A 14464-nucleotide genomic window follows, 5' to 3' on the forward strand; every position below is an offset into this window, starting at 1 on the left:
CCTTACAATTCATTAAGTGCCAGTGAGACCCAAGTGTATGCTGTGAACTGCTTCTTCATTATTGCACACAGTGTCTCAGCATCCAGTTCTTCTCAATCTCCTCAAGAGAGAAAACAAGTCCCACAATGATGTCAGCGTGGCTGTTGTGTTCATGCAGCACAATGCATTGACATCCGCCATTCACTTTGCCTTTGCAGACATGGGACTTTTTCCACTTTGAATTTCTATAACTATACGTGTGTGTACGTATGTGAGAAAATGTGAAGATGTGTGTCCATTGAGAGGGGTGTGAGTGACAGAGAGGTTCATCCCTAGCGGCTGCCTTTTTCTAAGCGGTGCTGTGGGCAGGGCCATCTCTGCTGACAGTGGATGGGATGTGGTAGGGGCTCAGGGATTAAGGGGCTTTTAGCCAGGCCTGAGAGTGGCTCTTTCTCCCTGTGACAGAGAGAGGTGACAGGCCGTCAAGCGCACAGAGGACAGGCGGACAGCCAGCCAGAGACATCTGCATTCATTCAGGACAGCAGCTTATCCGTGCACAAAAAAAAAAAAGCCCTCTCGAACGCATCTACACTCTCACACGCACAAGAGTGTATGTGGACACACATGCACCACAGACTCACAAAATCCAACGACTGACGTTTCCAGATCATACTATCTGTGCCTACTGCAAAACCAGGCAGTCTGAAAACTTTACCTGCTCGCGTTTGTTTCTGCGGTTTAGTGAATGTGACAAATCGTGATCCTGCAGGTCAGACTAGACGCTTAAGTCTGAAGCAGACTTACGCAAAATGTATAGTAAAAATGATAAAAAAAAAAATCCAACTTCTCTCTCATTAGATCATTGGACATGAAAGATTTCCAACTGACAGCAATTTAAAGGAGGAACTCCCCTTGCCCAGGCATCTGCCTTTCCTCCCTCCATCCTCCCATCTTCTCATGAACAGGAGGTTCAGGAGACAGGCAACGCTAGGAAAGGCCCTGCCCAGCCACCTAATCCTCCACTCCTATTCACCATCATTGCTAATCTCCTTCACAACCTCCCCACCATCACCACTACCACTATTGCCTCCACCTCCACCTCCGCCTCTCACTCAAGAGGTGCACAAAAGCCATAAGCGCCCCTGTCCCTCCCCACTAACCATCCCACCCCTGCTTGCACCCCTAACCTGCCCCGCCCATCGCTGCTACAGCAGGAGGCACCTACTTTTCTGAACTCAGGTCCCATAATCCCGTGGGTTTGTGAGTTTGGGTAAGCTCAAAGGCTCATTGAGTGTTGGATAACTCTCTCCCAGACTCTAACTCTCAGTTGTATTGTTGCTGCTGCTGAGAAGAGGACAGACACAAATGGAGTTTGAATTTCAATGCGCCTAACGACTCAGAGAGAGAGACAGCAGAATATGGACTAGAGGGCATCCAGGCTTTTAAGAGTATTTCCAAGCAAAGCCATTGAAAAATACATGTGAAAAGTGTGGGATACTGCAGGACACATCATCCCCAATCTGTCACTCACTATGGGAAAACGAGAGATGACCATGTACATTATAGACAAATAAAATGATTATACCCTATATTACAGAAATTCAAAGGTTGTTTTTGGTCACGCACCAATTACAGACAATATTTTGAGCTCAACTTTTATCTGCTCCTCACCACTCTGACTTTCACTTGACTTGCATGTTTGGATTCATTTCAAAACTCTTGATCTCATTATTTTATATTTTGATTAAAATGTCAGTTTACTTAAATAAAATGGCATCAGTTACTGTCGTCCAATCTCTTTTCAGTTTACACAAAGTCCTTAAAATGAAAATAAATCATAAATTATACAAATAAGTTGGGTTGTTTGGAGAGATTTAAAAAAAAACAAAAAAACAATCATTGTTTGTGTTTTTGAGTGAAGAGATTAGATTTCACAACATTAGTACGTGAAACATCTATGTAACCCCCTCTGTTATTTAGAAAAATATCTTTTTGATAAGGCAGAACTCTAAAGCCTGATTTACTTTTCTTTTCAAGTGACACAGATAACATCTGACCTTAATAATTCCGTTCATAAACAAAGTCTTAACACAAATCCAGTTCTCTAACTAAACTTGCTAAAACACATACACACACACACATACACACATACACACAGTGGGAAAATGATTGCCGGCACAGTCAGCACTTCAGCTCTGCATACAACCGTACAAAGGCGATCGTCTCAGCCTGACAGACTGCTCAATGCTGCCTCCCTACCTCTTATTTACCAAAGCTATCTTTCCCATAAGTCACCATTCCAGAATTCATAAAGCATCATGGGACGCCATAAGTCACTCTTCCCCTTTATGAATAAAGCCCCCAAATTTATGGTGATGGCGCAGAGGAGCGGTGGCCTCCCTGGTGACAAACTTCCCCCAGTCTGTCACCACTGGCCTGAGCCGCTCAGGGCCCTCCATCAAACGCTCCAGATGGGAGCGCCACTTTATCGTTCCCTGGTCGGTGACATCACCTCGCTGCGTCGCACAGAATTGATGATGAAAGCAAACATATCTATCTTAACTCACATTTAGCAAATCAATTTTATTTTTACAGACCCTCCGCAGGCTTATTGGCATATTGACAGTTTGCAGGTGGGGGCGGGGGAGTGCGATGCTGGGTGAGGGATAGTTAACGGGTGGGCATGTGAAAGGGGGGGGGGTCAGGAGGGCTTAATGGCGTTTACCATATTTAATGCAGAGGGATGTCACCACTGAATATCCATTCTGAATAATGTGGCATTTCATCATAAATTCTTTACAACTTATTTACTTAATGGAAAGAGTTATGGCTCGCTGTCACAGTGGTAATTAAACACTGTGATACAGTGCTGCCTCGCCAGGATCCTATCTTGGACACCCCTTTTCCACCCCCCATCCCCAACGTGTCTGCCCCCAGACACACACACATGCACGCTCACATCCCAGCTCCTCAGCTTTTTAAATACATATTATTATTCACGCTGCCCATAAATTACCACCAGATTAAAATTCATGCAAACACTTTTTCCTTTATCCTTTATTTCTTTCCCTGAGAAAACTAAAGAATAACCAAGAGAGCCTGTTCAACCAGCTGTAAATCTCTTTGTAAAAGACATAGGCTGTTTCATTAAGATTCTTGTTTTATTAAAAAAAAATGCAAAATGATTATTATTTTTTTCTCTCTGTTTCTCTTATTTCAGTTTAGGAGACATTCGTGTACTGCATCTCACCCAGCAGCTGATAATGAGGTAGAAGTTGTTTCCTGGGGGAAATGCAGTCCGATTGAAAAGAAAGAAATGTATTTTCATTTGGTCAGAGCCAAAACCACGGAGTCAGAGCTGATGGGCGAGGGAAACGCTCTGTGATGTAAACCCAAAAAGCACCAGTTCAATTCCAAAACTATTTATATGAGCCGAATGTTGGTACTTCACCAACACATTCTCAGTCGTCTTTTAAGTACAAGACTAAAGTGGACTTTGGTTTGGTAGACTGTATTAAGTGCCTATATTAAGTGACAGAAGACCATATTTGAGTGGTTTTTTTTGTGTTTTTTTTCACTTTATGAACTGCATGGTCAGCTACACTTAAAGAGCTTGGCTCTGCCCCTTTAAAGGGGCAAAGGTCTAAATATGAAGGACTTAATCCTCACATCCACATTAGAGAGGATCTGTTTTGGGAAACTAAATGAGGCTGAGACTCTGCAAGGCCCTTCCTCCTGCTCTATAAAAACCAAGTATGCTGACACTGATAGAGACCACATCTAACCTTTGGCCTTGTCCTGTGACCCTGCCTTCGATTTCTGCGGTAGCTGACCGATATGTGATTTTGCCAATGGCCACATTGGGTCCCTAACCAGGATGAAGAAGGGATTTATGGGTTTTCATTTTAATTGAGCTAAGAGCACAACCTCAACTGCCTGTCTTTCAGTGGCACTGAGCTAACGTTACATCACTGGGCAACAAATGACAACAACAGCTTTGTGGTCACCGGGCTAAATGTGAACATGACGACATGGGAGGAAATAAAGAGAGGACTAATGTAAATGCTACATTGTATATTGGCCAAGGAACCCCTCCTCTTGTCAAAATGTGTGCTACTGCTGGTGCAGAAAAACTGTGTGACTGCAATTTTCACGTTTATACTTGACTGAAAACAAGGCTGATGTTTCACTAAGCGGTTATACAATATATCCTAAAACCATTGAAAAATGAGGTTCGTTAAGATTGGAAACAATAACCTCTGTCAGTCATCTATGTGTAAAAGCAACACTTTCAGACCACATTAACAACACATGTACCTTAACTCATCTTTATCTATTATGTACCTACCTCCCAGCCTTGATTGGGGTCTCGGAGAAAAGGCATGTGCTCTCCTTCATATGGTCCAAAACGCTCTCCAATGTTCACCTTCCTGAGGCTCCAGATGCCCAGGCCTCCACCTGGGACCAGTGACTCCCGCAGTTCAAAGTCCAGGGGAACGGTCAGATCCTCTTGGGATAGAAAGCTGCTCGGGTGTTGGAATGACAAGGGGTCCTGGGGTGAAGCCTCATCATCAGACAGGAGAGGAGACACTGGTTCCTCTGCCAGGGCTGAAGAAGGTGTGGGATCCCCATCAGAGCCGCACACATTGTCTAAGATGTCAGGAGAGTACAGGGTAAACTCATCGTCACCATCACCTGTGGAGAAAACAGAAAGAGTCTCTATGTGAGGGTGATACTCAGTGACATCTGTGTCCCTGCTGGATTGTCACAGGTTGTGAATCCTAAGTGTATATACCTATTTGAACACTGGAAAATACAGATGTAAAACAGTGCATATGTATTAACTTCAGTTCAAACAAAAAGCAAAGAGAGTCACATAAGTCGGGTATCATGTAACAAAGTCAGATTTTGTTTTGGTTGAGCTCAGCAAAGAGCAAGAGTTGATGAAAGTAGCGAACATGACATAAAAAAACAAATACAGCCTTAGAGAGTAAAACAAAAACAAACTCCAACAGCACGTTTGCCATTTGTTCGTGCCAATGCTGATTGAGGTGGGTAAGTGGTCCATTCTGCATTGTACTGCTCTGACTGTTTTATATTTCCCTTTCCTGAATGATTTTTTGTCTGTACAGTGAAAACAGAGGAAAGCACACTGGGGTTAATTGTGAATAGGGTGAAACAGGATATAGAAGTAAGACCCTTGAACCCACACTGAGCTTCTTCGGAGTGGCACACGTGGCTGGTGAGGCAGAGGGATTGAGTCATTCACACTGTGGGTGCAGTTTCAAGCAGCGTGGAAGAAAATCATACAAATACCAAGACATGCAAAAGTCGGTAGATGTGCAGAAAGACAAATGCACATACAGAGAATCAAAGACAACAAGACAAAAACAACAAGCTCAACAACAAGCTCAATTGACAGGATAGACTGCCAGCCAGGTACCACACTGTGAGACAGATAGATGCTAAAAGCCGGAAATGATCCAGAAGAAACTGCTGCTCTCCTATCGTGCATCTGTGGTGGGCTGTGCATAACACAGGCTGACAGGCCAAGGGGAGAGGGGGCTCTGCTAATGAGGCTCTCCAACCTATCTCTGCACTGACGAACATTCCTGAAGGACTGCCTGTGTGACACTGTACCACTGCGCTGTCAGCCATGGAACCTTTGATCCACTTACATACACACACACACTTCTTGCTCACTGGCCATGAAGTATCTGCGCTGACTGACTGAGCCGGTCACCGTGATTGGCCACAGGTGGTCATAAACGAACCTGAAAGATTAACTTAAGACTTGGACACAGTCGCTGAACTTTTTCCATGTGCAGTCTCTCCTTTCAATCTGCCCCAAAGTTTGAGCAGTAACTTAAAGCACGAGATAAGCCAAGGGAATTGTGTGTTAATATCCTCAAATGTGTGGCTTCCACTTTGGCAAGGTCAAAGCAACAATGTCTGGAGAAAATGAACGCACAACTCTCAACTACTGTATAAGTGGGACATGATCAGTTTTCCTCTGCAAGTTAAGCATCATAATATCCCGTCGAAATGTATGTTTGCGGAATGAGCTGTCCATTTCATATATATAGCTATGTAAGTTTTCTGTGGTAAGCAGTGCAGTCAGTCTCTGTGTGTGAACCAGTATTTCTTAGGGTCATTCCCTGCAGCAATACCTGATCACAGTGTCTGTGCATCTATTGTGTTTGACACACACACTGTGTGGGCCTGCTGTGTTTGAAGGAAAAGTCTTTTAAAAACTCTGCTGACTTGGGCATGAAACCCAATGTGGCTCTCGGAGTCAATGTAATGATTTTCAGCACAAAGACTGTGTAACGCAGTTATAGTACTGAATGTGAAGCTTGCCATATGGTAGAGGGACAAGCACTTTTAAAGGTAACTGTATCCCTCCATAGCTGTTTCTCCTCTGACATTTCCCCCCTCACACTCGTCTCCAAGTTTATATTTGATTTAGACCAGAAATTCCCCCTGTCCACTGGACTCAACAAGAGCATTTCAGCTCATAAACATATATGTTTCTGTAAGGTAAACGTTAGCTGAAAGCAAATATGCCATGTTCAGCGTTCTAAAAATGGTGGTTTTCATGTGCAGATGATTGATAGGTCAATGACCATAGCTCAGCTTAGACGTGTCAGGGAGGTACAGACACTGCACCGAGATGATCAGCTCAGTGCATGCATTTCAGTGTGTCTCTGCCTACTTGAAGCAAACAGTAATGTCTGTTTGTTCAGCAATGAACATTACTTCATCATTGTAAGTTGACCCGCATTCATTAAAGAGGAAGCTCTTAAAGATTTCAGGGTTGACAAGGGGGAACTCCAGCGGGGAGTAGCAGCAGCAACATCAAGGGTCAAACTGCAATATAACATAGATGACAGTTCATGATAAAACAAGGAAGCAAGTGCAAAACAAAGTGCATGATCTTGATGCTAATGCACTTCAAGGTGAACACAAAAGATTTAGTGCAAAATGAGAAGGAAAACAGTATTATCTCCCCATTTAAATTGGCCATTAAGATAGGAAAGTACACACGCACACACAGACACTTACATCTCATATATTCAGATGCTTGTGCTCCTAACGCCAAATTCATTAATTTTTATATAGAGGGAAAACATTTGTTCCCAGGCCTGCTATCTGCATGGGTGGAATGATTTTCACCTCTGCCATGAGGTGTTGGGCGGACTCATACATCACACGATTACCCCGAGCAGCGAGCAGAGCCGCCATCATCAGGGAGTGAATTAAAGATGATAGAAAGAGCTATTAATCACTGTGACAAAGCCCCTAATGGAGGTGTGACCCAGCCACTGCCAACTGAACGCCAAGGGGACGCACCCACGGGACAAATGGATACATATGTTTACAGAGAGAAATAACCTACCTGTAGACATAGTCCAACCACTCCCCTCCCCACCCTCATTCTCCTTTCTTTATCACATTATCCCCAATTTACTTTGTTCTCCTTTAATAAAAGTCTATGTTATAATTAACACAGACTTTATTTCTCTATATCCTGCTAGTTTTGAATTGTAGGTGTGGTGATTTTTCAAGATGCTTTGTATCACATCACTGGCATCATTTTTAGTCTTGAAAATGTAAAATTATATATTACTATTTTTCATTAAAAAAAAGTAATTTATAAAAATACATATTTGAAAGTTAATTTTAAATATTATATTTTGCTGCACTACTGGATCTCTGTTTATAAGGTGTGTAATAGACAAATTACAACACAATAGGATGTAAGGAAAGAACATTATTCATCTGCTTTGTTGCAACGCACAGATCACTTCTCCTTCCTCTAGCCAGATCAAGAGGAGTATAACTTGACTGATGGGGTCCTATTATGAAATATGGAAATGAACTCCTCACCTCATGAGGACTGACCTGCATGCTTATCTCAGGACATCATTAGTTGCCTGTGATAACAGACAAAATGGACGGGGAGGGGGGCTTACCCTTGTTTTACAGGTCAAAAATAATCACACATGATAACCTCCATTAGTCATCATCCAAATTCTGGAAGTGTGCTGTTCATTATTTCTCTGCTTTCTATTTATATCTCCATCGGGCCCCAAGAAAATCATCAGTAAGTATTTGTGCTGTTCCAAGCAGTGAACAACGAATGTCTGTCACAAACAGCAGTGGAAGGACAATAACCACAGTAGAAAAATATATTCATTTTTATCACGGACATTTAAAATATGTGGGCGGAGCATGACTGCTGTTGTTTAAGTCATTTGTCTGAAAAACGGGGGATACCATCAGGGAGACGAGGGCTTCCAGGCATCTGGGAGAGACAACTCACTGCGACTCAATTCGAAAGAAAACAAAAACAATTAATTTTCATTGGGTTCATTTGAACCATCTCATAGCTACTGCCAATCAGAGATTTGCCGCTGTTGATTTGCTAAGCATTGTTAATTACAGTGCATCAGTTTGTGCCTAGATTCCCTCAGCAGGGTGTATAGGCGAGTGTTTGGAGCCCCATGCCCTCAGGAGAGGCAATAAGCTTCCTAATTAACTCTGTCTTTGTGCTTAATGGAGGCCTTAGCGCCACTTCTGGGAAGTCTTTTGGTAAGCAGGTCCATTGGGTTGACTGTGGAACTGACTGATACAAACTACAAACACCCATAGCCTTAGGTAGTTTCATACATACAAGTTTGTCCATCCATAATTATCCATATTATCCATAATTAATCTCTCAATAGGTGTTTCTTCAACCAAAAATAATTACATGGCAAATGATTTGCATTTATATAGCACTTTACTAGTCTCAGCGACCAATGAAAGCACTTTACACGATCATTTTGCATTTTACCTTTTCAAACACACATAGTATATATAATACACAGCACTATGTCCTATCACATCATTCACACGCAGCCAGCTAAGATCAATGTGGGGTACAGTGTCTTGCCCAAGGACACTTTGTCACACAGACTAGAGGATCTGGTGATTTAACCACCAACCCGATGGGCAGACAACCTACTCTATCTTGTGATCCAAAGCCACCCCCGGTTTAAGTAGAAAGAATGAATAAAAGTTGACATTTTCTCCAATATAGCAATACAATAAAATCATAATGTAAAACGTCTTGGTAGAACAACAAAGCCCATAGATGAATTACCCTTGATGCCTAAATAATCACTGTTTTTATTATTTAAGACTTATATTATAGGTATTATAGGTATATTAGGCTATAATCTACTTAATGGGCCCTGGAATATTTACAATATTGATATCTGAACAATGCACTGTGTTCTTAGATGTGCTGAGACACTGCATTGACTGAGAATTAAGGGGGAAACACAGGTACTATACTGCAGGTGTTTATTTACATGTACTATGTATGTTCTCAAACAGCTGCCGGCATTGCACAAATCACCTAAGCATACGCAGAGTAGCAGGGGTAAAGCTCTTAATAAAGTCCTAATTAATGAGAGCATTGTCTCTGCTTTTTCACCTCTGTGTTAGTCAACTGCTCCTGTTCCAAATGGAAAACAGTCCATTAAGGGCCCTGGGCCGAGTAAGCAATTTACATTGCACAACAAGCTTAGAGTTGGCCCCCTTTATTTGTGTGTGCTCTCACACAGACACACAGAGACACACACACACACACCTAATTAATTAGCATTAGTTGTGATTAATAATGAGAGCTCTTTAATGGTAAATCTGCAGCTCCGATGGCAGGCTGACACAACAAAGGCATCTGTGTATGCGGCAGGATTTATCTGGGGAGCTGCTCGGGGATTTTAACATGTTTCTCACAGGCCTGACAAATGGCCTATTAATTATCTAATGTTGTCTGACAACAGCCACTTGATAAAGATGTATGTTTGTACAGGGTGAGGAGGGAAGATATTGTGGAGGGAAAAAGAAAGAGGTGTGTTTGAGCAAGAGAAAATGCGTGTTAGCATAAGAGAAGAGAAATAAGTGCGAGCGGAGACTTGCACTGATTGACAGAATTGTAAGCTACTAAGGCACCGTGCCCCCCCCCAAAAAAAAAAAACAACACACACACACACACACACAGATTGGCTTTGTTTCTGCTTGTTCTCCCACCGTTTGCAATAATCAATATGAAGAATTAACAAACTGCATTTATTTTTTTAATGAAATGCAAATTAATGAAGTCCTGATGAACCCAGATGGATGTGCGACACACAAACATGCACACAATTTATATCCTAAAACCACAATCAATATCATCAACGAGGAAGCCTTTGCATCAGCCCGACCACTTCATACCATTAAGTCTCTAACAACATGAAGCATATGTGCATGTCTCTCCCCCTCCCCTCCCCTCCGCCCCTCTCTCTGATTCAATCCCAGTCCAGACTCTAATTTGCGGAGTTTATTTCCCGCATGTAGGTTGTTTCTAAGTGAGATGCCAGTTGCCAAAACGATTTTTATGATTGTTTTAGCCCCGCATTTGGCCTAATGAGATAGGATCCCAGTCGCACGCTAACTCAAGCCTGTCAATTGTAAAGCAAACAAAATAACAACCCAGCACTCACATTGTTTCCACAAGCTATACATCAGCCGGGAGCTTAGAGGGAGGACACTCCGAATCACACACTGACCCCGGGATAGAGAGGATGAGAGGAGAGAGTGGGGGAAAATGGAAAGAAGGGGGTACAGAGGATAAGAGGGGCAAGGAGAGAAGGATTAGGAGAAAAAAGTGGATGGGAAAGGATAATAGTTTAAATGTGTGAAATCAAAGTGCGTCCAGAAGGACAACATTATAAAGTTTTAATTTTGGTCACCATTGTAACCATTTAAAATAATCCTGAGCAGAACATCAACTCTGCATGAGTGATTGTGCCCCTCAATTTTCTGTCAGAAAATCTAACTGCTGATGCATTTGAATCAGTAAAACATATAAAAGTATTTTCCAGTTTTATCTTTGACAAGACATGTGGAGAGAGTGTGTTTACAAAGGTCATTAATCCCATCATCTCCCCTATCCTTACCTCAGATTAAATCCCAACCGACCATGTCACACATCCTCAGGGTTTTGATTTGTTTGTTCTGGTTACCTGTGCCATTTTCATCTATCTTCATGTTTCTCTTCCCCCTCTGTCTTTTTATACAGCAACAACAAAGAACAGCAAAAAATGTCATCCTCCCACCAGAGGATGCAGAAAATAATTCAACAACTCGCCCTACTGACAGGTGACACATCAATCTGGAAAATATATTTGACACTCATCAGAAAAGGACACAGTGTAGAAAGCCACCTTTAAAAGCTGAAAGTGAGAATAAATGTTTGTCACAAAGTTAAACTTGTAGCAACACATGTCAATACAAACATAGATGAGCATTCTCTGTCTCTCCCCCTCTCGTTTCTCTCCCTCCCTCTCATGTCATGGCTAACTGCCACTGGGCTGCGATATAATTATGGCTCACAGTTGTGCACATTTGAGAAATTGATTCCTTTGATGAAATGTGAGTGAAGGAGGTCTGGGCAGAGCAGAGAGAGACATATATCCAGAGTGCTTGCTGCCAGTCCACCCCCACACCCCCAGCCCTGTGGAGGGCCCCCTGGGTACCAAACCACCAGCTCAAGCCAGCCCAGCCTGGCCCGGTCATTAAAAGAAATGATAGCATATGTGCTTTGTTTAAGTTTGATGTCTTCATAATGCATTACACAATTAGATTGATTTGACAATTTCCATTATACTTGATAAAATATTTATGTAGGCCTGAGGATGGTAGTTCTTATCAAAGGGGGCGAAGGGGATCTGCAGTGCAGATGGGAACTCTGGTGTGCGGCAAGAAAAAAGCCACCAGTCAGTTAAAGCTGGGAGAAAGTGTCGCAAACACGACCTGACTACTTGAAATGTACATTTGTAACATAAAATCTTTTTTTACTTTCTCAGTCATGTAACCGACATTGCACACATACGAAAGTGTTTGACATACGTAATCAGGCACACCTGATTGAAATCAAATGCGTGACGCCATACGGTGTATCAGTGAATCAATAACCTTGTTCCCACATGTTTGCATTGTGCAATATACAAACACTGAGCAGTACAGAAAAGAAAAGGAAAGCCTGGTGGGCATTGAGCGTGTTGTGCCATTGGCCACTCTCCCAAGTGAAAATATTCCATCAAAGAAGATTTTTTTGGCTATACAAATTTACGGCTACGGCACATTAGCTTTAGATTTGCCTCAGCGGAAACCAACACACACAAACTGTATACTGACATCAGGCGAAATTACTTCTGTGTGTTTTCAGACCTGTAGCACAATTTTTTCCAGTATAGGAGATTAGATCACACGTGATAGTGAGCATATATCTACCTCTTGTGAACTGTATGACTTATGATAATGAAATGTTATTATGAAATCATTAAATGCACAGTGTGTTTGCATGTATAGAATTATCAATGTAACTGCTTGTGTGCAGAGGCAAGTCTTCACTTTTATTCACTCCCTTTCTTTCGTACATGGGATATCTCACTCTCTCTCCCTTCTCTCACCTGTCTCCCCTCTCTCCCCCCATTACCCATTGCACCCTTCTATAAACCTCTCAGTGTGCACAGCCACCCCACATCCATCACAGCCCAGAAATTTAAGGAGCCAAATTGGCCTCATCTGTCTCAATGCTGGATGCAGATGGAGTTTCTTTTGCTGAGGGAGGTGCAGTTAGTCACCCCTGCTGCCCCCACCTCTTCAATCTACTGCCTTAAAGCCAAGCCGGCCAAGCCACTTTCAACACTATAGAGCCACGTTATGAGGCCGGGTGCTGGGACACATAGGGCACAGTGGTGAAGTGACCACTACACTGACCACACACACACTCTCGACTTCATTCAGTTTTCTCTCAATCACATTTTTCTTTCTTTTTTATTTTCCATCTAGCCTTCATTCGTACTCACTCCTTCAGTCTCGCTCGCTCATACTGCAAGCATACACACACGTACATATGTACACACACACACAAACACAAATGGTGGTGGCCACAGTGTCGCTTGCAGTAAAGCAGCCTGGTCAGACCTGGCTCATTAATAAAGGCCCTAAATGAGGGAGCATGCATAAAACATGAAGCGGTGTGTGCTACCATAATGAACTGCTGCTCCATAATTGCATTTCAGAGCCGTAAAATGAAGACAAAATATTTGAAGAGGGATTCTGTCACCTCTCTGCAGATGCAACACTAATCACAGGCATTCTGCGGAGGCCCTTGGGGTCTACCCCTGACAGAGAGCCGGGGCCTAAACGCCTAGGGCGGCGACATTGGCAACACCCTCCAACTAATGGGACATAATTGAATAATTGCTGATTAGAAAATAGGGGGAGAGGTGATAGAAAAACAGTGTCCAGTGTGTTATGCGGAATGATTCCACGGGGAAGAAGAATATGATATATGGCATGGAAAGGAATAACCTATACATCCATTTAATTAAGTTAATGGTCAGCCACCGTGCATGGCATAATTTCTTTTGGGATAACAGATGATAGTGTAAGTGTTGTTTGTACCTGTTTGGGGAACCAGGTGGATGGATGGATTAGAATAATTCACTATATTATTTAAAAGAGAAATTATTGAAACATTGAAATTATGCACTGATTTACTGAGAGAAAAAAAAATGTCTAAACACACACACACGCAGACGCGCGCACGCGCACACGCACGCACGCGCACGCACACGCACACACACACACAGACACAGACACACACAGTGACAGGCTCAGAGACAGGCAAGCCTCTAGTTGAGAGATTGAAGTCCCACCCAGGGGTGTCACCCAGACAGTTAGAGAGTTGCTGTAGTGACAGGGTGGCCACGGTGACATAATGAAGGTGCTGTGGTTGTTACAGGGGGTCAGTGGTGATCACACTGCCCAGTTAAGGGGGGTTAGGGACATGTATAATGAATCCCACCAATGACAAATGGCCCTCAGCTCAGGACTGAGGCATGTGACAAACTCAGACTCATCACTTGGACACAGGTAACAGCACACACACACGATGCATGCACAGACACTTGGATGGATCCTATTTCATCACTCAAGTTCTCCTTTCTTCTCTGGCAGCCCAATGAAATTGTTGAGAAAAAAAAAAAGGCCCTTGATTTTTCGGGCTTGAGGTTTTGTTATTATCTCATAGGCACAATAGGCTGTACAGAATGTCTGGTATACTCATTTAAAAAAGCCAAACTCAATCAGAAGCAAGGTCCGTCTTTGGCAAAGAAAGAAAAAACTAACGATAGGAAAGCAGGAGTATTTGTGACAAGCTGGCCACCTACTACCAACCTGACATCTCCCATTTAATATTTTCAGACATGAATAGACTTTGTCTGAGGGTTGCTTTTCCACACTCAGGGTCTGCTTGTCTTTGAGCGCTACCACAGCAGCAGGCCAATTCCACCTTAACTTTGTTACAGAACTTGTTACATACAATAATGTCCGTGGCTACAGAGACTTTCCAAACCACAGTGCGACATGTGGAATAGAC

The 14464-nt window shown here is 42.7% G+C and overlaps 1 protein-coding gene across 13 annotated transcripts in view; it reads right to left on the reverse strand.

The window, feature by feature from the left end:
- Positions 1-14464, reverse strand: part of mecom (MDS1 and EVI1 complex locus) — a 129524-nt gene that overhangs the window by 82580 nt on the left and 32480 nt on the right. For all 13 annotated transcript variants that reach the window (XM_044031881.1, XM_044031880.1, XM_044031878.1 and 10 more), the window contains exon 2: positions 4328-4674. In XM_044031881.1, the coding sequence (XP_043887816.1) occupies positions 4328-4674 (347 nt within the window). The remainder of the gene's footprint in view (positions 1-4327; positions 4675-14464) is intronic.

Source organism: Solea senegalensis, linkage group LG8 (assembly GCF_019176455.1).
Source record: "Solea senegalensis isolate Sse05_10M linkage group LG8, IFAPA_SoseM_1, whole genome shotgun sequence".
NCBI lineage: Eukaryota > Metazoa > Chordata > Actinopteri > Pleuronectiformes > Soleidae > Solea > Solea senegalensis.